This window comes from Haematobia irritans, chromosome 4, assembly GCF_050003625.1.
Source record: "Haematobia irritans isolate KBUSLIRL chromosome 4, ASM5000362v1, whole genome shotgun sequence".
In the NCBI taxonomy this organism is placed as follows: domain Eukaryota; kingdom Metazoa; phylum Arthropoda; class Insecta; order Diptera; family Muscidae; genus Haematobia; species Haematobia irritans.
The window spans coordinates 104887204-104913304 of NC_134400.1; the positions used below are offsets into that span (position 1 = coordinate 104887204).

A 26101-nucleotide genomic window follows, 5' to 3' on the forward strand; every position below is an offset into this window, starting at 1 on the left:
GGGCTATATCGGTCCAGGTTTTGATATAGTCCCCATATAAACCGACCTCCCGATTTGGGGTCTTGGGCTTATAGAAATCGTAGTTTTTATCCAATTTGCCTGAAATTTGAAATCTAGAGGTATTTTATGACCATAAAGAGGTGTGCCAAAAATGGTGAGTATCGGTCAATGTTTTGGTATAGCCCCCATATAGATCGATATCCCGATTTTACTTCTTGGGCTTATAGAAACCGCAGTTTTTATTCAATTTACCAGAAATTGGAAATCTAGAGGTATTGTAGGACCACAAATACGTGTGCCAAAAATTGTGAGTATCGGTCCATGTTTTGGTATGGTCCCCATATAAAACGACCTCCCGATTTGGGGTCTTGGGCTTATAGAATCCGTAGTTTTTATCCAATTTGTCTGAAATTGTAAATCTAGAGGTATTTTAGGACCATAAAGAGGTGTGCCGAAAATGGTGAGTATCGGTCCATATTTTGGTATAGCCCCATATAGACCGATCTCCCTATTTTACTTCTTGGGCTTATGGAAACCGCAGTTTTTATTCAATTTACCTGAAATTGGAAATCTAGAGGTATTGTAGGACCACAAATACGTGTGCCAAAAATTGTGAGTATTGGTCCATATTTTGGTATAGCCCCCATATAGACCGATCTCCCGATTTTACACCTTAGGCTTATAGAAACCGCAGTGTTTATTCAATTTACCTGAAATTGGATATCTAGAGGTATTGTAGGACCACAAATACGTGTGCCAAAAATTGTGAGTATCGGTCCATGTTTTGGTATGGTCCCCATATAAAACGAACTCCCGATTTGAGGCTTATAGAAACCGTAGTTTTTATCCAATTTGTCTGAAATTTGAAATCTAGAGGTATTTTAGGACCATAAAGAGGTGTGCCGAAAATGGTGAGTATCGGTCCATATTTTGGTATAGCCCCATATAGACCCATTTCCCGATTTTACTTCTTGGGCTTCTAGAATCCGAAGTTTTTATCCTACTTGCCTGAAATTGGAAATCTAGAGGTATTTTCGGGTCATAAAGAGGTGTGCCGAAAACGGTGAGTATCGGTCCATATTTTAGTATAGCCCCCATAAGAACGATCTCCCGATTTAACTCCTTGGGTTTCTAGAAACCGTAGTTTTTATCTGATTTGCCTGTAATTGTAAAAATTGTGGTATTTTAGGCTCACAAAAGCGAGTATCGGATTAAGTTTTTATCGGTCCATGTGGTAATGCCTCCATATAGACCGACTTCACTTCTTGAGGGTGTAGAAGGCGCACTGATCATGAAAATAGCTTGAAACTCAATGTAAAATTTCCAGATTTTACTTCTACAGATTTAAGATTTCAAATCAAGACGTTATTTTATAATTTTCTTGCATACTTACAAGAGATGTTAATGATTCCTCTAAAACTCAAACAAAAATGGTTCTTATAAATCCAGAATCTGATATAGTCCTCCTGAAATTTAAAAGGAAACCCTAATATTTGGTTCATGGTGGTGGGTATTTAAGATTCGGCCCGGCCGAACTTAGTGCTGCACCCTCAAAAAAAATCGCTTATTTAACATATGTTCCAAACATATTTTGCAGGAAACACATATATTATTGGATACTGCCGAAACATTAATATGTTTGTTTTATGTGAACATATTATATGTTTGGAAGCATTTTGAGCCCAAAAATATTATATGCTTGGTAGAATTTTTCCCAAAGACGATTGTTCTCATTGCCTAACATTTTCACTTCTACGAAATATTTTAGTTCTTGGCACCTTTTTCTGTAATACAAATAATGTTGAAGAAATTATTCACTTTTATAAATTTTTTAAATTTTACCTTTCGCCTGCACGGAGAATCGAACCGAGTACCATACAGTTTGTAAGCCAACACACTATCCACTGGGCTACGTAGCTGTTATGGTCACCAGCAGATAATTATCGTTATAAGTTACATTTATATAGCATAGTTTGCAGCGCCCACGAGCCCATGCAAACATAACATTATTTAACAGAAATATACATTTGTTTGCCACGTGGAGCAGTGGTTAGCATGTCTGCCTTGCATGCAAAGGGTCGTGGGTTCAATCCCTGCTCCGACCGAAAACTTGTTTTTTTTAATTTGCACATTTATATCTATACTATATTAAATTTTTATAATGAAACTTCGATTTCATTCAAATTTTTGGCCTTATCATAAAACAGTTTTCCGAAACAACATACCAGCGGTTTCACAGAAATTGTTCTTTTGATTCTTTCGCTGTGTTATGTTGATATCTTTCGTCAACTCTCCCGGTTTCCATCTCTATTTCTTTCTCTATACTCTCTCTGTCGCTTTGGATAAAATATCACAACATATGTATGTTTAGTCGAAATGTGTAAATTTATATATGTTTGCATTCACACATATGATTTTTATGAAACATTTATGCCCCAAACATAATATATTCCAACATATTAACATAGATGTCCCAAACATTTAGTGTTAGTTTAGGAACATTACATGTTTGCACTTAAATATATTGTGTTTTAAAATTGTGCCCGAAACACACTTTGTTTACATCGGAACATATGAAAAACATATTTTTCTAAGAGTGTGTATATACTTGTTTGTGATTGATTTCGGTTTAAATTAAAAAACTTGTTGAATCAATTAATCTTTTAATTGAATGTCTTTTCAAACTAAATGAAAATTTTAATTGGACAAATTTTCGTGAAATTTGTTGTATTACAGTTTTCGTATACGACCCGTTAGGGTTAGAGTAACAAGACCAATATTATTTGGTTTGCCTTTCAAAATGACAGACCATTCACCGGCTGGCAAAAATGGAGGATATTTATCATCGTCAATTGTATAATTCCTCATATAATAGAGTTTATTCTAAAAAAAAAAACAGATTACAATCCTGGAAAACTCAATCTACCTTTGGGGCTAGCTCACCTTAAGAAGAGGACATTTCTTTGGAAAATTCGAAACTCGTAGAAAGTCATTCATGAACATGGAAAGATAAAAATTCTTAGTTCCCTCTTCCAACAGTCGACATGCTTCCAATTTCATTTTCAATAAGGCCATACGGCGTCTTCCTTTTGTAGGGATTACAACCGAAAATTCTCCAGGTACCACTTTAATGTCATTGCTGAATAGCAAATACATGCTAGAGGCTTTACGGTCTATTGTACTCATATTGACATGCTTGATGAATGTTATATCTTTAGATATGTTATAAGAAACATTTAGAAGTTCTATGCTATAATCACGCTGTATTAAGAATAAAGTTGTGATTTTTAATTTCAATATGAAAAAAATCAAATTCGCACTAACGACATACCTTTGCATGTACTATAGCAAATATGAAAATAAATAGAAATCCCCATATAGGAATGATTTTACAAAACATTTTAGATAAATTTGAAAAGCGAATCTCTTACTACAATTGTAAATACAAACTATGCAAATTTTAGCCCTAATAATGTGTTTTTATATAAACGCAGGTCAAATAACATAATAATTAGCATAAATTTCTTATTTGTCAATTTTTTGCGTTTCTTTCTGCCAAATTGGCTAATTATTCCATTGGTTTTAATATCTATCGGGAATGGAAATTATATAACATTTTGGTGGTTGAAACCTGACATCACCTGACTGTAATTACAATTAAAAATATATAAAATAACTACACAGTAAAAACATATTGTCATGAGGCCAAAGATTTCATGTCCTTAAAATACGAATGCGAATCTTGCTTAGCATAGAAGACAAATTTGGCTGACATAATGTTTTCATGTCCAAAATCGATAAACGTTTAAATAAAGTTGTTTTGTTCTTCGATTTAAAAATGGGTATCTTTACATTAAAGAAAATTGTGTCTGACCAAGGGTGTTGAATGAAAAACGAAGTTCTAGCAGCTCCCTTTAATGTCGCTTTAAAATTCTTTATTAGTTTAGTAATTTTTAATTCATTTACAATATATCTTATGGCGATTTCGATTGGTAAAAAAGATGCAACATTTTCGAAATTGATTGAAAACTATGAAGGGCATTGTCATGGCTTTTGGGTCCTGGATAACAATAAAAGAGTAGTGTAACATCAAGGCAACATATTTTTTATGAAACGACAACACCTTCAAATAAAATTGTTGACAAATTTAAGAATTCCTCTTATGGTCTATAGCATGATAATTTACCCTAAATTGTATAAGATACCCTGGTACACCAGTGGCATTGAAAAACAAGTATATATGGCCATAAGTTCGGCCAGGTCGAAGCTTATGTACCCTCCACCATAGATTGCGTAGAAACTTCTTCTAAACACTGCCATCCACAATCGAATTACTTAAGTTGCGGTAACGCTTGCCGATGGCAATGTATCTTAAAACCTCCTAACACCGTCTTCTAAATTGTATGTAAGTCCATACGTCGTATATATTAAATCAAAAAAGATCGATTAAATACGTATATAATTCAGTTTGACAAAATTTTCTATAGAAATAAAATTTTAATAAAATTTTCTATAGAAATAAAATTTTCAAAAAAAAAAATTATAGAAATAAAATTTTGACAAAGTTTTCTTTAGAAATAAAATTTTGACAAAATTTTCTACAGTAATAAAATTTTAACAAAATTCTCTAAAGAAATAAAATTTTAACAAAATTTTCTATATAAATAAAAATTTGACAATTTTTTTTTTTGGAAATCAAATTTTGACAAAATTTTCTATACAAATTGTAGATTTTTGGTAGATTATTTTTGGCTCGAGTGGCAACCATGATTATGAACCGAATAAAATTTTAACAAAATTTTATATAGAAATAAAATGTTGACAAAATTTTCTATAGGAATAAAATTTTGAAAAAATTTTCTATAGAAATAAAATTTTGGTAGATTATTTTTGGCTCGAGTGGCAACCATGATTATGAACTGAAATGGACCTCTTTTTGTGTGATTGGAGATCGGCTATATATAACTATAGACCGATATGGACCAATTTTGGTATGGTTGTTAGCGGCCATATACTAACACCACGTTCCAAATTTGAACCGGATCGGATGAATTTTGCTCCTCCAAGAGGCTCCGGAGTTCAAATCTGGAGAACGGTTTATGGATCGATGCAGACCAATTTTTGCATGGTTGTTTGAGACCATATACCAACATCATGTACCAAATTTCAGCCGGATCGGATGAAATTTACTTCTCTTTGAGGCGCCGCAAGCCAAATCTGGGGATCGGTTTATATGGGGGCTATATATAATTATGGACCGATGTGGACCAATTTTTGCATGGTTGTTAGAAACCATATACCAACACCATGTACCAAATTTCAGCCGGATCAGATGAAATATGCTTCTCTTAGATGCTCCGCAAGCCAAATCTGAGGGTTCCTTTATACACGCAGAAAAAAGTGCCTTCGAAACTAAAGGAAAAATTTTTCATCAATATAGTTTATCCATTTTATTTCCATTAAGGTAAATTTTTGTGAGAAATAATAAAATTTACTCGTTTCAGTAAAAAAAAACCTAAACTGTAAGCAGTTAGGAATAGTTCATTAACTAGAATAAGGCATGGAATTTTACTCATACTATTTTCTTCGCTGGGTATAAGAATCCTTTCAAATCTTAAGGAAACACACTTGTTAGAATATAGGAAATTTTCCTATATTTCTATTGTCTACCTGTAATCGATACCTGTCATCGTAAACGATGTGTTTGCGCGTGGGTGTAATCGATATGTTTGCGCGTGGGTTGTTTTTTAGTTGGAATCGCGTTGTTGTGGTATACGGAGAGATTGTTAAAAAATAATATGGTAAAATAATATAATAAGTAACAAATAAAATATATAAAATAATTATTATTTTAAATTAGTGAGAAAAATGTTCGTTTTTTGAAAATAAATCTATCAATGTTCGTGATGGCCTATAAAGAAAGAAAACACCAGCAGAATAACAACCCTTTCATTTGTCTTCATTTTGGAATCTTCAATTATCAGGTAATATTCAGTGACGCTAACCTTTTGTAACAAAAATGTTTTATGATTTTTTATATTTGTAGGTATTGAAATTATGAAAGGAGGACCAAATTGTTAGGCAGCAACTTATTAAAAGTGAAAGGTACAAGAAGAAAAATGCGTTTTACAGTTGATGACATTACATGGAAATTGGAAATAGTGGAATAATAAACTAATATTTCAAGGCCAGTCGATGCTGTTGATTCTTAATAAATATATTTAATATCTTAATAAAACGTGTATTTTATTGAAGAAAAATTGCCTATATAAATAAATAAAATTGTATTTAAAAACGAAGGTAAGCAGTTACCACAAATGTGTAAGATTTGTCCAAATGAATGAAAAATTTTCATTAAAATCATTCCATATATGAATTCAAATCAGTTAAATTTTTTCATTCTGTAGTATAGTGGTACATAAATATAGGAAAATGTTAACTAATATATGGAATGCATTATACCTAATTTCTACGAAAATCACATCGTTCAAACAAATAAAAATGTCTTTGGCGCTATACGAAGTTCAACTTTCTTCACAATGAGTTCATTTTAACTTAAAGAAGGGGTCACTTTTTTCTGGGTGTATGGGGGCTATACGTAAAAGTGGACCGATATGGCCCATTTGCAATACCATCCGACCTACATCAATAACAACTACTTGTGCCAAGTTTCAAGTCGATAGGTTGTTTCGTTCGGAAGTTAGCGTGATTTCAACAGACGGACGGACGGATACGCTTAGATCGACTCAGAATTTCACCACGACCCTGAATATATATACTTTATGGGGTCTTAAAGCAATATTTCGATGTGTTACAAACGGAATGACAAAGTTAATATACCCCCATACTATGGTGGAGGGTATAAAAAGTGGTGTAACATCAAGGCAACATATTTTTTACGAAACGACAACACCCTCAGTTTTCCTAAAATAAAATTGCTGACCAATTCAAGACTTTCTCTTATGATCTATGGCACGATAATTTACCCTAAAATATATGCAAATTCATTGCAGCATTTAGTACAAATGGGAAATTTCAGTGTTGTAATTATTATGAAAATTTACAGGAAATTATCTTGATTATATTGAAAAATAAAAATCCATTATCAATGGTTTAATTGAATTCTATGTTACACGTAAAAAGGCTAAATTGTATAAGATACCCTGGTACACCAGTGGCATTGAAAAACAAGTATATATTGCCGTAAGTTCGGCCAGGCCGAATCTTATGTACCCTCCACCATGGATTGCATAGAAACTTGTACTAAAGACTGTCATCCACAATCGAATTACTTGGGTTGCGGTAACACTTGCCGATGGCAAGGTATCTTAAAACTTCTTAACACCGTCGTCTCAATTGTAAGTTAGTCCATACGGGGTATATATTAACCAAAAATTAAAAAAGGCCGAGTAAATACGTATATAATTCAGTTTGACAAAATTTTCTATAGAAATAAAATTTTGACAAAATTTTCTATAGAAATAAAATTTTGACAACATTTTCTATATAAATAAAATCTTGACAAAATTTTGTATAGTTAGGTTAGGTTAAAGTGGCAGCCCGATTAAGATTCAGGCTCACTTAGACTATTCCGTCCATTGTGATATAGTAATTAAATTTTAACAAAATTTTCTATAGATATAAAATTTTGACAAAATTTTCTATAGAAATAAAATATTGACAAAATTTTGTATAGTAATAAAATTTTGACAAAATTTTCTATAGAAATAAAATTTTTGTAGATACTTTTGGGGATCGGCTATATATAACTATAGACCGATATGGACAAATTTTGGCATGGTTGTTAGCGGGAGCCACCGTGGTGCAATGGTTAGCATGCCCGCATTGAATACACAAGGTCGTGGGTTCGATTCCTGCTTCGACCGAACACCAAAAAGTTTTTCAGCAGTGGATTATCCCACCTCAGTAATGCTCGTGACATTTCTGAGGGGTTCAAAGCTTCTCTAAGTGGTTTCACTGCAATGTGGAACGCCGTTCGGACTCGGCTATAAAAAGGAGGTCCCTTGTCATTGAGCTTAACATGGAATCGGGCAGCACTCAGTGATAAGAGAGAAGTTCACCAATGTGGTATCACAATGGACTGAATAGTCTAAGTGGGCCTAATACATCGGGCTGCCACCTAACCTAACCTAACCTAGCGGCCATATACTAGCGCAATGTACCAAATTTCACCACGTACCAAATTTCAACCGGATCGGATGAATTTTGCTCCTCCAAGAGCTCCGGAGGTCACATCTGGGGATCGGTTTAAATGGGGGCTACATATAATTATGAACCGATATGGACCAATTTTTGCATGGTTTTTAGAGATCATATACTAATACCACGTACCAAATTTCAACCGGATCGGGTGAATTTTGCTCTTGCAAGGGGCTGCGGAGGTCAAATAAGGGGATCGGTTTATATGGGGGCTTCATATAATTATGGACCGATATAGACCAATTCCTGCACGGTTGTTAGAGACCATATACTTACACCACGTACCAAATTTCAACCGAATTTGATGAATTTTTCTCATCCATGAGCTTCCGGAGGTCAATGGTTTATATGGAGCTATATATAATTATGGACCGATGTGGACCAATTTTTGCATAGTTGTTAGAGACTATATACTAACACAATGTACCAAATTTCAGCCGGATCGGATGAAATTTGCTTCTCTCAGAGGCTCCGGAAGCCAAGTCTGGGAATCGGTTTATATGGGGGCTATATATAATTATGGACCGATGTGGACAAATTTTTGAATGGTTGTTAGAGACCATATACTAACACCATATACCAAATTTCAGCCGGATCGGATGAAATTTGCTTCTCTTAGAGACTCCGCAAGCCAAGTCTGGGAATCGGTTTATATGGGGGCTATATATAATTTACGAGCGATGTGGACCAATTTTTGCATGGTTCTGTACAAAATTTCAGCCGGATCGGATGAATTTTGCTCCTCCAAGAAGTTCCGCAAACCAAATCTGAACGTCGGTTTATATGGGGGCTATACGTAAAAGTGGTCCGATATCGCCCATTTGCAATACCATCTGATCGACATCAACAACAACTAATTGTGCCAAGTTTCAATTCGATAGCTTGTTTCGGAAGTCAGCGTGAATTCAACAGAATTCTATAGAAATAAAATTTTGTTAGATTATTTTTGGCTGGAGTGCCAACCATGGTTATGAACCGATATGGACCAAATTTTGTGTCTATATATAACTATAGACCGATATGGACCAATTTTGGTATGGTTATTAGCGGCCATATACTAACACCACGTTCCAAATTTGAAACGGATCGGATGAATTTTGCTTCTCTTAGAGGCTCCGCAAGCCAAATCTGGGGATCGGTTTATATGGGGGCTATATACAATTATGAACCGATGTGGACCAACTTTTGCACGGATGTTAGAGATCATATACTAAAGTATTCTTGACCGGGGTTAAAATTATACAAAAAACAAGTAAGTAAAGTAGAAAGTCGGGCGTGGCCAACTATATCATACCCTAAACCACCCTTACTGAATTAGTAATCATAAGCATTTGTGGGGTAACATTGATATATGCCTGGGAGATAAACCGCAGTTGCATATTTAAGAAAATTAAGGGGTACATGTTTATGGGCGCTTTGTTTGCCAGGGAAAATGTTCGGTTTACCCTACAAGAACAAAAAACAAGTATATACGGCCGTAAGTTTGGCCAAGCCATGGATTTCGTAGAAACTTCTACTGAAGACTATCATCCACAATCGAATTACTTGGGTTGCGGTAACACTTGCCGATGACAAGGTATCTTAAAACTTCCTAACACCGTAATATATACCACATAGTCCATACGTGGTATATCTTAAACTAAACAAGTATCTACGACCGTAAGTTCGGCCAGGCCGAAGCTTATGTACCCTCCATCATGGAAATTTTCTATAGAAAGAAAATTTTGACAAAAATTTGTACAGAAATAAAATTTTAACAAAATTTTCTATAGAAATAAACTTTTGACAAAATTTTCTATAGAAATAAAATCTTGGTAGATTATTTTTGGCTCGAGTGGCAACCATGATTATGAACCGAATAAAATTTGAACAAAATTTTCTATAAAAATATTTTATTTTTATAGAAAATTTTGACAAAATTTTCTATAGAAATAAAATTTTGACAATGATGAAAATTTTATTATGAACCGAATAAAATTTTAACAAAATTTTCTCTAGAAATAAAATTTTGACAAAATTTTCTATAGAAATAAAATTTTGACAAAATTTCTATAGAAAATTTTGTAGATTATTTTTGGCTCTAGTGGCAACCATGATTACGAACCGATATGGACCAATTTTTGTGTGATTGCACCAATTTTGGTATGGTTGTTAGCGACCATATACTAACACCACTTTCCTAATTTTAACCGGATCGAATGAATTTTGCTCCTCCAAGAGGCTCCGGAGGTCAAATCTGGAGAACGTTTTATATGGGGGCTATATATAATTATGGACCAATTGTGGCACGGATGTTAAAGATCATATACTAACACCATGTTCCAAATTACAACCAGATTGGATGAAATTTGCTTCTCTTGGAGACTTCGCAAACCAAATCTGGGGATCGGTTTATATGGGGGCTATATATAATTATGAACCGATGTGGACCAATTTTTGCACGGTTATTAGAGACCATATACCAATACCATGTACCAAATTTCAGCCGGATCGGATGCAATTTGCTTCTCTTTGAGGCCTCGCAAGCCAAATCTGGAGATAGGTTTATATGGGGTCTATATATAATTATGGACCGATGTGGACCAATTTTTGTATGATTGTTAGAGACCATATACCAACACCATGTACCAAATTTCAGCCGGATCGGATGAAATATGCTTCTCTTAGAGGCTCCACACGCCAAATCTGAGGGTCCCTTTATATGGGGACCGATATGGCCCATTTTCAATGCCATCCGACCTACATCGATAGCAACTACTTGTGCCAAGTTTCAAGTCGATAGCTTGTTTCGTTCGGAAGTTAGCGTGATTTCAACAGACGGACGAACGGACCGACGGACGGACGGACGGACGGACGGACAGACGGACGGACAGACATGCTTAGATCGACTCAGAATTTCACCACAACCCAGAATATATTTCGATGTATTACAAACGGAATGACAAAGTTAATATACACCCATCCTATGATGGAGGGTATAAAAAGGCCGATTAAATACGTATATAATTAAGTTTAAAGTTTCTATAGAAATAAAATTTTGACAACATTTTCTATAGAAGTAAAATTTGGAAACAATTTTCTATAGAAATAAAATTTAGATAAAATTTTCTATAGAAATAAAATTCTGACAAAATTTTCCATAGAAATAAAATTTTGACAAAATTTTCTATAGAAATAACATTTTGACAATGTTTTCTATAAAAATAAAATTTTGGTAGATTATTTTTGGCTCGAGTGGCAACCATGATTATAAACCAATATGGACCAATTTTTGTGTAATTGGGGATCGGCTATATATAACTATAGACCGATATGGACCAATTTTGGCATGGTAATTAGCGGCCTTATACTAACACTACGTTGCAAATTTCAACCGGATCAGATGAATTTTGCTCCTCCAAGAGGCTCCGGAGATCAAATCTGGGGAACGGTTTATATGGGGGCTATATATGATTATGGACCGACATGGACCAATTCTTGCGTGTTTGTTAGAGACCACATTCTAACACCACGTACCAAATTTCAACCGGATCGGATGAATTTTGCTCCTCTAAGAGGCTCCGGAGTTCAAATCATGGGATTGGTTTATATGGGGGCTATAAATAATTATGGACCGATATGGACCAATTTTGGCATGGTTGATAGGGACCATATACCAACATCATATACCAAATTTCAGGCGGATCGGATGAAATTTGCTTCTCTTTGAGGCTCCGCAAGCCAAATGTGGGGATCGTAAAAATACTATTTTTGGTTAGGTTAGGTTGGGTTAGGTGGCAACCCGATGTATCAGGCTCACTTAGACTATTCAGTCCATTGTGATACCACATTGGTGTACTTCTCTCTTATCACTGAGTGCTGCCCGATTCCATGTTAAGCTCAATGACAAGGGACCGCCTTTTTATGGCGTTCCACATTGCAGTGAAACCACTTAGATAAGTTTTGAAACCCTCAGAAATGTCACCAGCATTACTGAGGTCGGATAATCCACCGCTGAAAAACTTTTTGGTGTTCGGTCGAAGCAGGAATCGAACCCACGACCTTGTGTATGCAAGGCGGGCTCCCACTATTTTTGGTAGAATTCTACCAACTGTGGCATTTTCATGTTTTAAGATAATAAAGTACTTAGAACCATTTTTGTTTTGTAAAATTTGTTATACCCTCCATCATAGGATGGGGGTATATTAACTTTGTCATTCCGTTTGTAACACATCGAAATATTGCTCTAAGACCCCATAAAGTATATATATTCTGGGTCGTGGTGAAATTCTGAGTCGATCTAAGCATGTCCGTCCGTCCGTCCGTCTGTTGAAATCACGCTAACTTCCGAACGAAACAAGCTATCGACTTGAAACTTGGCAAAATTAGTTGTTATTGATGTAGGTCGGATGGTATTGAAAATGGGCCATATCGGTCCACTTTCACGTATAGCCCCCATATAAAGGGACCCTCAGATTTGGCGTGTGGAGCCTCTAAGAGAAGCATATATCATCTGATCCGGCTGAAATTTGGTACATGGTGTTGGTATATGGTCTCTAACAATCATACAAAAATTGGTCCACATCGGCCCATAATTATGTATAGCCCCTATATAAACCGATCCCCAGATTTGCTTGCGGAGCCTCAAAGAGAAGCAAATTGCATCCGATCCGGCTGAAATTTGGTACATGGTATTGGTATATGGTCTCTAACAACCGTGCAAAAATTGGTCCACATCGGTTCATAATTATATATAGACCCCATATAAACCGATCTCCAGATTTGGCTTGCGAGGCCTCAAAGAGAAGCAAATTGCATCCGATCCGGCTGAAATTTGGTACATGATGTTGGTATATGGTCTCTAACAACCATGCAAAAATTGGTCCACATCGGTCCATAATTATATATAGACCCCATATAAACCGATCTCCAGATTTGGCTTGCGAGGCCTCAAAGAGAAGCAAATTGCATCCGATCCGGCTGAAATTTGGTACATGATATTGGTATATGGTCTCTAACAACCGTGCAAAAATTGGTCCACATTGGTCCGTAATTATATATAGCGCCCATATAAACCGATCCCCAGATTTGGGTTGCGGTGCCTCAAAGAGAAACAAATTTCATCCGATCCGCCTGAAATTTGGTACATGATGTTGGTATATGGTCTCTAACAACCGTGCAAAAATTGGTCCACATCGGTTCATAATTATATATAGCCCCCATATAAACCGATCCCCAGATTTGGATTGCGGAGCCTCAAAGAGAAGCAAATTTGACCTCCGGATCCTCTTGGAGGAGCAAAATTCATTCGATCCTGTTAAAATTAGGAAAGTGGTGTTAGTATATGGTCGCTAACAACCATACCAAAATTGGTGCAATCACACAAAAATTGGTCCATATCGGTTCGTAATCATGGTTGCCACTAGAGCCAAAAATAATCTACAAAATTTTCTATAGAAATTTTGTCAAAATTTTATTTCTATAGAAAATTTTGTCAAAATTTTATTTCTAGAGAAAATTTTGTTAAAATTTTATTCGGTTCATAATAAAATTTTTATCATTGTCAAAATTTTATTTCTATAGAAATTTTGTCAATTTTTTTGTTTTTTTGGGAATTTTGTTCAAATTTTATTCGGTTCATAATCATGGTTGCCACTCGAGCCAAAAATAATCTACCAAGATTTTATTTCTATAGAAAATTTTGTCATAAGTTTATTTCTAGAGAAAATTTTGTTAAAATTTTATTCGGTTCATAATAAAATTTTATCATTGTCAAAATTTTATTTCTATAGAAATTTTGTCAAAATTTTTTTTTTTTTTTGGGAATTTTGTTCAAATTTTATTCGGTTCATAATCATGGTTGCCACTCGAGCCAAAAATAATCTACCAAGATTTTATTTCTATAGAAAATTTTGTCAAAAGTTTATTTCTATAGAAAATTTTGTTAAAATTTTATTTCTGTAGAAATTTTTGTCAAAAATTTCTTTCTATAGAAAATTTTGGCAAAATTTTTATTTCTATAGAAAATTTTGTGAAAATTTTATTTCTATAGAAAATTTTGTTAAAATTTTATTTCTGTAGAAAATTTTGTCAAAATTTTATGTCTACTTTGTCAAACTGAATTATATACGTATTGGATTGATCTTTTTGATTTAATATATACCACGTATGGACTTACATACAATTTAGAAGATGGTGTTAGGAGGTTTTAAGATACCTTGCCATCGGCAAGCGTTACCGCAACTTAAGTAATTCGATTGTGGATGGCAGTGTTTAGAAGAAGTTTCTACACAATACATAAGGGTACATAAGCTTCGGCCTGGCCGAACTTACGGTCGTATATACTTGTTTTGTTTTGCTTTTCTCATTGTTTTTATTTGTCTAACAAATAGAATTAAGAGATTTTATTAAATGTTAATGTTAATGAGAAAGATCGAAAAAAGAGCATGCGGCTATAATTTTGCTCCGCAGTGTATATAATTATGGACTGATAGGAACCAATTCCTGCATGGTTGTTGGATACCATATACTAAAATCACGTACAAAATTTCAACCGAATGGGAAAAATTTTGCTCTTCCAAGGTGCTCCGGAGGTCAAATCTGGGGATCGGTTTATATGGGGCCTATATATAATTATGGACCGATATCGACCAATTTTTGCATGGGTGTTTGAAGCCATATATTAACATCACGTACCAAATTTCAACTGAATCAGATGAATTTTGGTCTTACAGGAGGCTCCGGAGGTCAAATCTGGTGATCGGTTTATATGGGGGCTATATATAATTATGGACCAATTTTTGCATGGTCATTAGAGACCATGTACTAACATCATGTACCAAATTTCAGCCGGATCAGATGAAATTTGCTTCTCTTAGAGGCTCCTCAAGCCAAATCGGGGGATCGGTTTATATGGGGGCTATATATAAATATGGACCGATGTAAACCAATTTTTGCATGGTTGTTAGAGACCATATACTAACACCATGTACCAAATTTCAGCCGGATCGAATGAAATTTGTTTCTCTTAGAGGCTCTGCAAGCCAAATCGGGGGATCGGTTTATATGGGGGCTATATATAAATATGGACCGATGTGGACCAATTTTTGCATGGTTGTTAGAAACCATATACTAACACCATGTACCAAATTTCAGCCGAATCGAATGAAATTTGTTTCTCTTAGAGGCTCTGCAAGCCAAATCGGGGGATCGGTTTATATGGGGGCTATATATAAATATGGACCGATGTGGACCAATTTTTGCATGGTTGTTAGAAACCATATACTAACACCATTTACCAATATTCAGCCGGATCAGATGAAATTTGCTTCTCTTAGAGGCTCCGCAAGCCAAATCGGGGGATCGGTTTATATGGGGGCTATATATAATTATGGACCGATGTGAACCAATTTTTTCACGGTTGTTAGAGACCATATACTAACACCATGTACCAAATTTCAGCCGGATCGGATGAAATTTGCTTCTCTTAGAGGCCTCGCAAGCCAAATTTGGGGGTCCGTTTATATGGGGCTATATGTAAAAGTGGACCGATATGGCCCATTTCCAATACCATCCGACCTACATCAATAACAACTACTTGTGCCAAGTTTCAAGACGATAGCTTGTTTCGTTCGGAAGTTAGCGTGATTTCAACAAACGCACGGACGGACAGGCTTAGATCGACTCAGAATTTCACCACCACCCAGAATATATACACTTAATGGGGTCTTAAAGCAATATTTCGATGTGTTACAAACGGAATGACAAAGTTAATATACCTCCCATCCTACACTCAAACAAAATGTTTCTTGGATCCAAAGATTTTGACCTTCCGTTTAGGATTTTGGATTTAAGGAATAAAGACATTTTTTAGCGACCGATCTTGCTTTAAATCTAGGACAAATAAAATTCAGGTTGGTCTATGATTACTCCTTCTTAGCGTTACATACAAATGCACTTATTATACCACAGTAGTGGTGAAGGGTATAAATATGGGAAACATTTAAATCTGAATCAATTTTAAGGAAACTTCGCAAAAGTTTATTTATGATTTATCGCTCGATATATATGTATTAGAAGTTTAGGAAAATTAGAGTCATTTTTACAACTTTTCGACTAAGCAGTGGAAAATTTTAGTATTTTGACCATTTTTGTCGAAATTAGAAAAACATATATATGGGAGCTATATCTAAATCTGAACCGATTTCAAGCAAATTTGGCACGCATAGCTACAATGCTACTTCTACTCCCTGTGCAAAATTTCAATTAAATCGGAGTAAAAGATTGGCCACTGTGGTCATATGAGTGTAAATCGGGCGAACGATATATATAGGAGCTATATCTAAATCTGAACCGATTTCAATAAAATTTTACACACTTAACAACACTACTAATTGAAATTGTGCAAAATTTCAACCAAATTGGGGTTAAACTCTGGCTTCTGGGACCGTATTAGTCCATATGGGAGCTATATCTAAATCTGTACCGATTTCAATAAAATTTGGCACACTTGACTATAGTACTAATTGTTCTTCTTGTGCAAAATTTTAAGCAAATTAGGGTTAAACTTTGGCTTCTGGGCTCTGGGCCATATAAGTCCATATCGTATATATATATATATATATATATATATATATATATATATATATATATATATATATATATATATATATATATATATATATATATATATATATATATATATATATATATATATATATATATATATATATATATATATATATATATATATATATATATATATATATATATATATATATATATATATATATATATATATATACACAGTCTCACATAAGTTTACATACCCTTGAGGTTTTTACCTTATAACTAAACATGTTTCTTGTTGTTGTTTATAATCCAGACTAAAAAAATCTTCTTGAAAATTTACAAATATTTTGTTTTTGAAATTAATTTACAAAATCTAAAGCATATATATGCATATTTTATTATATTTTATTAATTAAAGAAAATACAATTTCTTAAGTCGTATGTAAACTTGTGTAAGACTGTGTATATATATATATATATATATATATATATATATATATATATATATATATATATATATACCCAGTCAGAAAAAAACCATCGGAAAAGCGTTGTGAACGGTTGATACACGGTGGGAAAAAGCGTTGTTATAACCCCAAAATGATAACATCATTCCACGGTGTATCGATTGTATTTAACAACGTTTTCAAAGCGTCATGAAAACAATATTTTATACGCTTTTCCGATGGTTTAACGAACGCTTTGACAACCCCAAAATGATAACATCGTTATACGGTGTATCGATGGTTTTTACAATCATTAAAAAGCACTGAAAAACAAAATTTCATACGTCTTTCCAATTGTTTCTAGAAGATTTTGTCAACATTTTATTTCTATAGAAAATTTTGCCAAAATGTTATTTCTATAGAAAATATTGTCAAAATGTTATTTCTGCCCGCCTTGCATACACAGGGTATTGGGTCCCAAACCAGATTCGACCAAACACCAAAATGTTTTTTTTTTCAGCGTTGGATAATCCCAACTCGGTAATGCTGGTGACATTTCTGAGTGTTTCAAAACTTCTCTAAGTGGTTTCACTGCAATGTGTAACGCCGTTCGGACTCGGCTATAAAAAGGAGGTCCCTTGTCGTTGAGCGTAACATAAAGGGTGATTCTTTTGAGGTTAGGATTTTCATGCATTAGTATTTGACAGATCACGTGGGATTTCAGACATGGTGTCAAAGAGAAAGATGCTCAGTATGCTTTGACATTTCATCATGAATAGACTTACGATCTGCCACAACGTCGAATTTTCAGTGAATGGGCCCTAGAAAAGTTGGCAGAAAATCCGCTTTTTTATCGACAAATTTTGTTCAGCGATGAGGCTCATTTCTGGTTGAATGGCTACGTAAATAAGCAAAATTGCCGCATTTGGAGTGAAGAGCAACCAGAAGCCGTTCAAGAACTGCCCATGCATCCCGAAAAATGCACTGTTTGGTGTGGTTTGTACGCTGGTGGAATCATTGGACCGTATTTTTTCAAAGATGCTGTTGGACGCAACGTTACGGTGAATGGCGATCGCTATCGTTCGATGCTAACAAACTTTTTGTTGCCAAAAATAGAAGAACTGAACTTGGTTGACATGTGGTTTCAACAAGATGGCGCTACATGCCACACAGCTCGCGATTCTATGGCCATTTTGAGGGAAAACTTCGGAGAACAATTCATCTCAAGAAATGGACCGGTAAGTTGGCCACCAAGATCATGCGATTTGACGCCTTTAGACTATTTTTTGTGGGGCTACGTCAAGTCTAAAGTCCACAGAAATAAGCCAGCAACTATTCCAGCTTTGGAAGACAACATTTCCGAAGAAATTCGGGCTATTCCGGCCGAAATGCTCGAAAAAGTTGCCCAAAATTGGACTTTCCGAATGGACCACCTAAGACGCAGCCGCGGTCAACATTTAAATGAAATTATCTTCAAAAAGTAAATGTCATGGACCAATCTAACGTTTCAAATAAAGAACCGATGAGATTTTGCAAATTTTATGCGTTTTTTTAAAAAAAAAGTTATCAAGCTCTTAACAAATCACCCTTTAGAATTGAGCAGCACTCAGTTATAAGAGAGAAGTTCCCCACTGTGGTAACACAATGGACTGAATAGTCTAAGTGAGCCTGATACATCGGGCTGCCACCTAAGATAACCTAACCTAGAATTAGATTGAATCGATTTTGCAATGTCCGTCTCCCTGTCTCACACTGGTGTATTTGGAACACGGTTGCCACAGTTGGTAGAATTCTAGCAAAAATGGTAAATTTTTGACTGCTTGATAGACTTGTAGGATGTTCAATGTTTTGGTAGATTTTGCAAAATATTCCTCTCCAACTAAGAGGTAATTTATAAATAGAAATAAAATTTTCACAAAATTTTCCATAGAAATAAAATGTTGACAAAATTGTCTATAGAAATAAAATCTTGACAAAATTTTCTATAGAAATAAAATTTGGACAAAATTTTCTATAGAGATAGGATTTTGACAAAATTTTTGTGAAAAAAAGTAATTATGTCTAACAAAATTTCTTCAATTAGTCGATAAATAAGTACTTATATTTGGGTTTTGGCGTGATGTCAGCGTTTAGTTTAGTTAAAACTTTCTACAATTGCCTCATTTGTAAAATTAACCAAAATTGTTGTTCCTAGTTGTTTCACTGTTAATGTACATATTCACTTTATATGATAAAGGAACATTATCCTATTATACACTTTATATGATAAAGGAACATTATCCTATTATAAATCAATTCATATCAACAATAATACATCCATTACTCATTAAAAACCATTGGACATTGATGGAACATGCATTTTCAACGACAATTTTATGGAAAATTTACTATTTAAAAACCGTCAATTACTTTGTTTAGCAAGCGTTGTTTCAACGTTGGCATCCAACGCTGTTACAACGCTCAATATTTATAACCATCGTAAATTTCTGACTGGGTTTATATATATATATATATATATATATATATATATATATATATATATATATATATATATATATATATATATATATATATATATATATATATATATATATATATATATATATATATATATATATATATATATATATATATATATATATATATATATATATATATATATATATATATATATATATATATATATATATATATATATATATATATATATATATATATAAATCTGAACCGATTTCTTCCAAAATCAATAGGGTTCTATTCTGAGCCAAAACACATACTTGTGCCAAATTTGAAGTCGACTAGACTAAAACTGCGACCTAGACTTTGATTACAAAAATGTGTTCACGGACAGACGGACATGGCTGTATCGACTCAGGAGCCCACCTTGAGCATTTTTGCCAATGGCACCATGTGTCTATCTCGTCTCCTTCTGGGTGTTGCAAACATATGCATTAACTTATAATACCCTGTTCCACAGTGTGGCGCAGGGTATAAAAACATCACTAAAGACATATAATCTTATTTGTCAAAATTTGATTTCTATTCAAAATTTTAATTCTATAGCAAATTTTGTCAAAATTTTATTTCTATCGAAAATTTTGTCAAAATTTTATTTCTATAGCAAATTTTGTCAAAGTTTGGTTTCTATTCAAATTTTGTCAAAATTTTATTTCTATAGAAAATTTTGTCAAAACTTTGTTTCTATTAAAATTTTGTCAAAATTTTATTTCTATAGAAAATTTTGTCAAAATTTTATTTCTTTGGAAAATTTTGTCAAAATTTTATTTCTATAGAAAATTTTGTCAAAATTTTATTCCTATAGAAAATTTTGTCAAAATTTTATTTCTATAGAAAATTTTGTCAAATTTTTTTTCTATAGAAACTTTTATTTCTATAGACAATTTTGTCAACATTTTATTTCTATAGAAAATTTTGTCAAAATTTTATTTCTATAGAAAATGTTATCAAATTTTTATTTTAATAGCCAAAAAAGAAAAATTTATTTCGTTAAAAAAATTTGTCAAGATTTTATTTCTGCACAATATTTTGTCAAAATTTTATTTCTATAGAAAATGTTGACAAGATTGTATTTCTATAGAAAATTTTGTTAAAATTTTGTCAAAATTTTATTTCTATACAAAATTTTTTCCAGATTTATTTCTACAGAAAATTTTGTCAAAATTTTAATTCTATAGAAAATTTTGCAAAATTTTATTTCTATAGAAAATATTGTCAAAATTTTATTTCTATAGAAAATGTTGACAAGATTGTATTTCTATAGAAAATTTTGTCAAACGAATACTTCAAAGCAAAAAATGTTTTCTTAATTCCAGAAAAAAATTTAAAAAATTTACTAAATCCTTAAAATAATTCTTAGCTTCCCAGTAAAAAAAGCGTCGCCAAAAAAGTAATGAAAATGTTCTTTTTGGATCCGGAAGTGGTGCAAAATTGACGCAGAAGCGATGAATTTAACATGGGCTTGTCATAAGACGGAAATCCTCCATTTCAACAGCCGTTGCACAGAATTTGCATCACTTCTTTAGGTGTGATCCGAATTCAATGTTTTGGATGTAAATTAAAAAATTCTGTGATATTTTGTCAAATAAATAATTTTCATAATTTTTAATGGATTCTAACGCTTGTCGGAAACGTTTGACCTCCAATATTTTCAAAAATTCATAATTTTTTTCAGATTGGATTTAGCATTTGGTCGACAAAAATTAAATGATTTTTACCGTTTTATTAATTCTTACTCTGTTTTTAACCTATTTGAAACAAAAAAAGTTAAAATAATCTTTTAAATGTATGAAAAACCAAATTTTAAAAAACTTAATTAAAAGAACTTCCTGGGTAGTTAGAATAAAGAACATCATTGGGAGTGCATCTTCTGGAAGTGCTTTTAAAGTTGTGCCTTTGGAAATACTTCCAAATTGTTTTGCTGGGTTATATTTGAAGGTTTTAAATCTAAGTATTTAATATTTCAGTACTCAAAAAAGTGAACCCCATATTTCACTAAGGCCGATTTAATTCTATTTTAGTTCATGACATTATTACCTTTTAAGAAAGTTTCCAAAATTTTATTAATTTTGTGCGTACGTTAGTTAAATTAACTAAAATAGACGAAAAATTATAGACAAATGAAACATAAAGATTAACTAAATTCATGTCTCCACAAAAAGTTGAGAATATTTTAAACCTAGACAGTCGTCGTTTGTCAAAATGACTATGCTTATTTTTATTTTCGCTCTAAAGTGTATTTTGGTCGATTGGAAAATGACAAATTAAAGTTATTCTAATTCAAAGGTTTTATGAATTTTTGTTTAGTTAAAAATTAACTAAATAAAAAATGAAACTAACTTTTGGTTAGCATTTTAGCTCATGATGCAATGTAGAGCGTCTTGAAATAGGCTGCAGTCAAAATGACGAAGGATGACGTTAGTGTACAAAAAATAAAGATGACTTTCCAGGGTTAAAATTTGTAAATTTTACCAATAATGCGCCCATCTTTATTGTCCATTTTCCCAAACTACGAAATTTGAAAAATAATAATTTTGTCTAATAAATTTTCTTGAGTTTGTCGAAAATTATTTACTGTATAGTTTAGTTAAAAATTTCTAAAATTAACTAAATTTTTCATTTCGGGTGAGTTTACTTTTTTTTCAGTGTAATTTAAGGACGATTTCTTTTAATCAAAAATGTGTTTCTACACTTTAATGACAATTTGCCTTAGACCAAAAAAATACGATTTTAGCGGAGGGTCACAAATTTCCAAAATTCTTATACTAAATTTAATATTTTTGGTTTTTTTTTTGAAGCAAAGATTATAAATTTTATATTAATTAAAATTTCATTTTTTAAAGCAATTTGTCCTTAATATTTTGAAAATTGAGCATACTAAAATGTAATATGCGTAATCTTTAATATCACGTAATCAGCGTGGTTGCATTACATAGCAGCCACATTGTCCAGGCCCGGGTGAACCATTCCTTCATAGTTCATTCACCCCTTACATCTGGGGAAATCAGTTACTAATTATTTTATAATGATGATAACTGGCCATAAACAAATACATAATTGTTCATGCCCATAAAAGGCCCTAATGAAAACAATATAATCGAACATTAGGATGCGGAAATGGAAACATATGTGTTTGTGTATGAATTCATTTCTAAAGATCCTTTTTCATCACATCGCTTTTATTTACCAGTGTGGGGGGAGCGTGGAAGGACTGAACGTTTTATGGTGTTACAGAACTGTAAAAACAGTTGTCTTAAATTACACCTAATGAGCATCGTTTCAAAAAAAAAAAAATGATGTGCATATGTGTGGGTTTTTTGTTTTAAATACAAAATTACCAGGAAAATTTGTGGAAACAAATATTTTGTTATGCATTTTCCCAATGGTGGAATGCCTTTGTGTATTTTGAAGGGCGTAATAAGGGAAAATGCCTAAATGCATGCTAGAGCACACCTTTTAACATTCCCAAGGACTGGCCGCAATGACCATTGTCCTGGGTTAAGGTATGCCTTGCCGAAGGGAGTGATAGCAGGAATGATGATGAATGTGTTTAACAATGAAAAAATCTATCTATCAATGGCATAGAATTCATGTGGTTGATTAGATTAGATGAAGTACCATGCAGTGGTACTCGTAGGTGGTAAAACGTTCAGGCTGCTGCTGTTGTTGCGTATATTCGTTAATGGGGATGAAGGCAGGATAGCTGGATGTCAGCTACACAATACTGACGGACACTTTATTTATTTATTTACACGCACTTAGGAAAATGGACAGATGTAGATGATTTGATTCAGATATTCCATAAAAAATGCATTTCACCCAAGCAAACTCATACTGAGTCGCTATGGCATTTACTTTACCATCACCACCAGTTTTCTAGTAGATATGGCTTGGACCACATTTCTCTGCAACGTTTTTTCTTCCCATATGATTCTTTGTGGAGTTATATGACGAAATCCTATATACTGAGTGGTGGCGCTTGCAAATGTTTATAGGTATTAGGGAGCCACGGTGGTGCAATGGTTAAATTCTAGTTTCGACCTCATCTCAGTAATGCTGGCAAAATTTTTGAGTGAAGACGCATTTCTATGTTAAAAAGTTGTTCTCCTTGTCCAAAAGTCGATAAACCTTTCAATTAAGTTGTTTTGTCCTTATAGTTAAGTGATTCGACTTAAAAATGAAAGAAAAATATTTTAGACTAATGGTGTTTTCTTTTCCAAAAAAAAAAAACAAGTATATACGGCCGTAGATTCGGCCAGGTCGAAGCTTATGTACCCTCCACCATGGATTGCGTAGAAACTTCTACTGAAGACTGTCATCCACAATCGAATTACTTGGGTTGCGGTAACACTTGCCCATGGCAAGGTATCTTAAAACTTCCTAACACCGTAATATATACCACATAATCCATACGTGGTATATATTAAACTAAAAAGGCCGATTAAATACGTATATAATTAAGTTTAAAGTTTCTATAGAAATAAAATTTTGACAAAATAAAATTTTGACAATATTTTCTATAAAAGTAAAATTTGGAAAACATTTTTTATAAAAATAAAATTTGGAAAAAATTTTCTATAGAAATAAAATTTTGAAAAAATGTTCTATAGAAATAAAATTTTGACAAAATTTTCTATAGAAATAAAATTTTGACAAAATTTTCTATAGAAATAAAATTTTGAAAAAATTTTCTATAGAAATAAAATTTTAGTAGATTATTTTTGGCTCGAGTGGCAACCATGAATATGAACCGATATGGACCAAGTTTTGTGTGATTAGGGATCGGCTACATATAAATATAGACCGATATGGACCAATTTTGGCATGCATATTAGCGGCCTTATACTAACACCACGTTGCAATTTTCAACCGGATCGGAATTTTGCTCCTCCAAGAGGCTCCGGAGGACAAATCTGGCGATGGGTTTATATTGGGGCTATATATAATTATGGACCGATATGGACCAATTTTTGCATGGTCATTAGAGAACATACACCAATACCATGTACCAAATTTCAGCCGGATCGGATGAAATTAGCTTCTCTTAGAGGCTCCGCAAGCCAAATCGGGGGATCGGCTTATATGGGGGCTATATATAATTATGGACCGATGTGGACCAATTTTTGCATGGTTGTTACAGACCATATACTAACACCATGTACCAAATTTCAGCTGGATCGGATGAAATTTGGTTCTCTTAGAGGCTCCCCAAGCCAAATCGGGGGATCGGTTTATATGGGGGCTTTTTGTAATTATGGACCGATAAGTACCAATTTTTGCACGGTTGTTAGAGACCATATACTAACACCATGTACCAAATTTCAGCCGGATCGGATGAAATTTGCTTCTTTCAGAGCAATCGCAAGCCAAATTTGGGGGTCCGTTTGTAAGAGGACTATACGTAAAAGTGGACCGATATGGCCCATTTGCAATACCATCCGACCTACATCAATAACAACTACTTGTGCCAAGTTTCAAGTCGATAGCTTGTTTCGTTCGGAAGATAGCGTGATTTTAACAGACGGACGGACATGCTCAGATCGACTCAGAATTTCACCACGACCCAGAATATATATACAAACGGAATGACAAAGTTAATATACCCCCATCCTATGGTGCAGGGTATAAAAAACAACGGCCGTAGGTTCGGCCAGGTCGAAGCTTATGTACCCTCCACCATGGATTGCGTAGAAACTTCTACTGAAGACTGTCATCCACAATCGAATTACTTGGTTTGCGGTATCACTTGCCGATAGCAAGGTATCTTAAAATTTCCTAACACCGTCTTCTAAATTGCAGTGTAGTTCATCTGTGGTATATATTAAACTAAACAAGTATATATGGCCGTAAGTTCGGCCAGGCTGAAGCTTATGTACCCTCCATCATGGATTGCGTAGAAACTTCTTCTAAACACTGCCATCCACAATCGAATTACTTAAGTTGCGGTAACGCTTGCCGATGGCAAAGTATCTTAAAACCTCCTAACACCATCTTCTAAATTATATGTAAGTCCATACGTGGTATATATTAAATCAAAAAAGATCGATCCAATACGTATATAATTCAGTTTGACAAAGTATACATAAAATTTTGACAAAATTTTCTACAGAAATAAAATTTTAACAAAATTTTCTATAGAAATAAAATTTTCACAAAATTTTCTATAGAAATAAAAATTTTGACAAAATTTTCTATAGAAAGAAAATTTTGACAAAAATTTCTACAGAAATAAAATTTTAGCAAAATTTTCTATAGAAATAAACCTTTGACAAATAAAGACAAAGAAATAAAATTTTGGTAGATTATTTTTGGCTCGAGTGGCAACCATGAATATGAACCGATATGGACCAAGTTTTGTGTGATTAGGG

At 33.5% G+C, this 26101-nt stretch overlaps 1 protein-coding gene across 1 annotated transcript; it reads right to left on the reverse strand.

The window, feature by feature from the left end:
* Positions 1 to 2730: 2730 nt before the first annotated feature.
* On the reverse strand, positions 2731 to 3186 carry LOC142235695 (uncharacterized). The gene is made up of 2 exons (XM_075306955.1): positions 2944 to 3186; positions 2731 to 2883 (listed from the first exon to the last, which is right to left on the reverse strand). The coding sequence occupies exons 1-2, from the start codon at positions 3184 to 3186 to the stop codon at positions 2731 to 2733; spliced, it is 396 nt and encodes a 131-aa protein (XP_075163070.1).
* Between the last annotated feature and the right edge of the window lie 22915 nt (positions 3187 to 26101).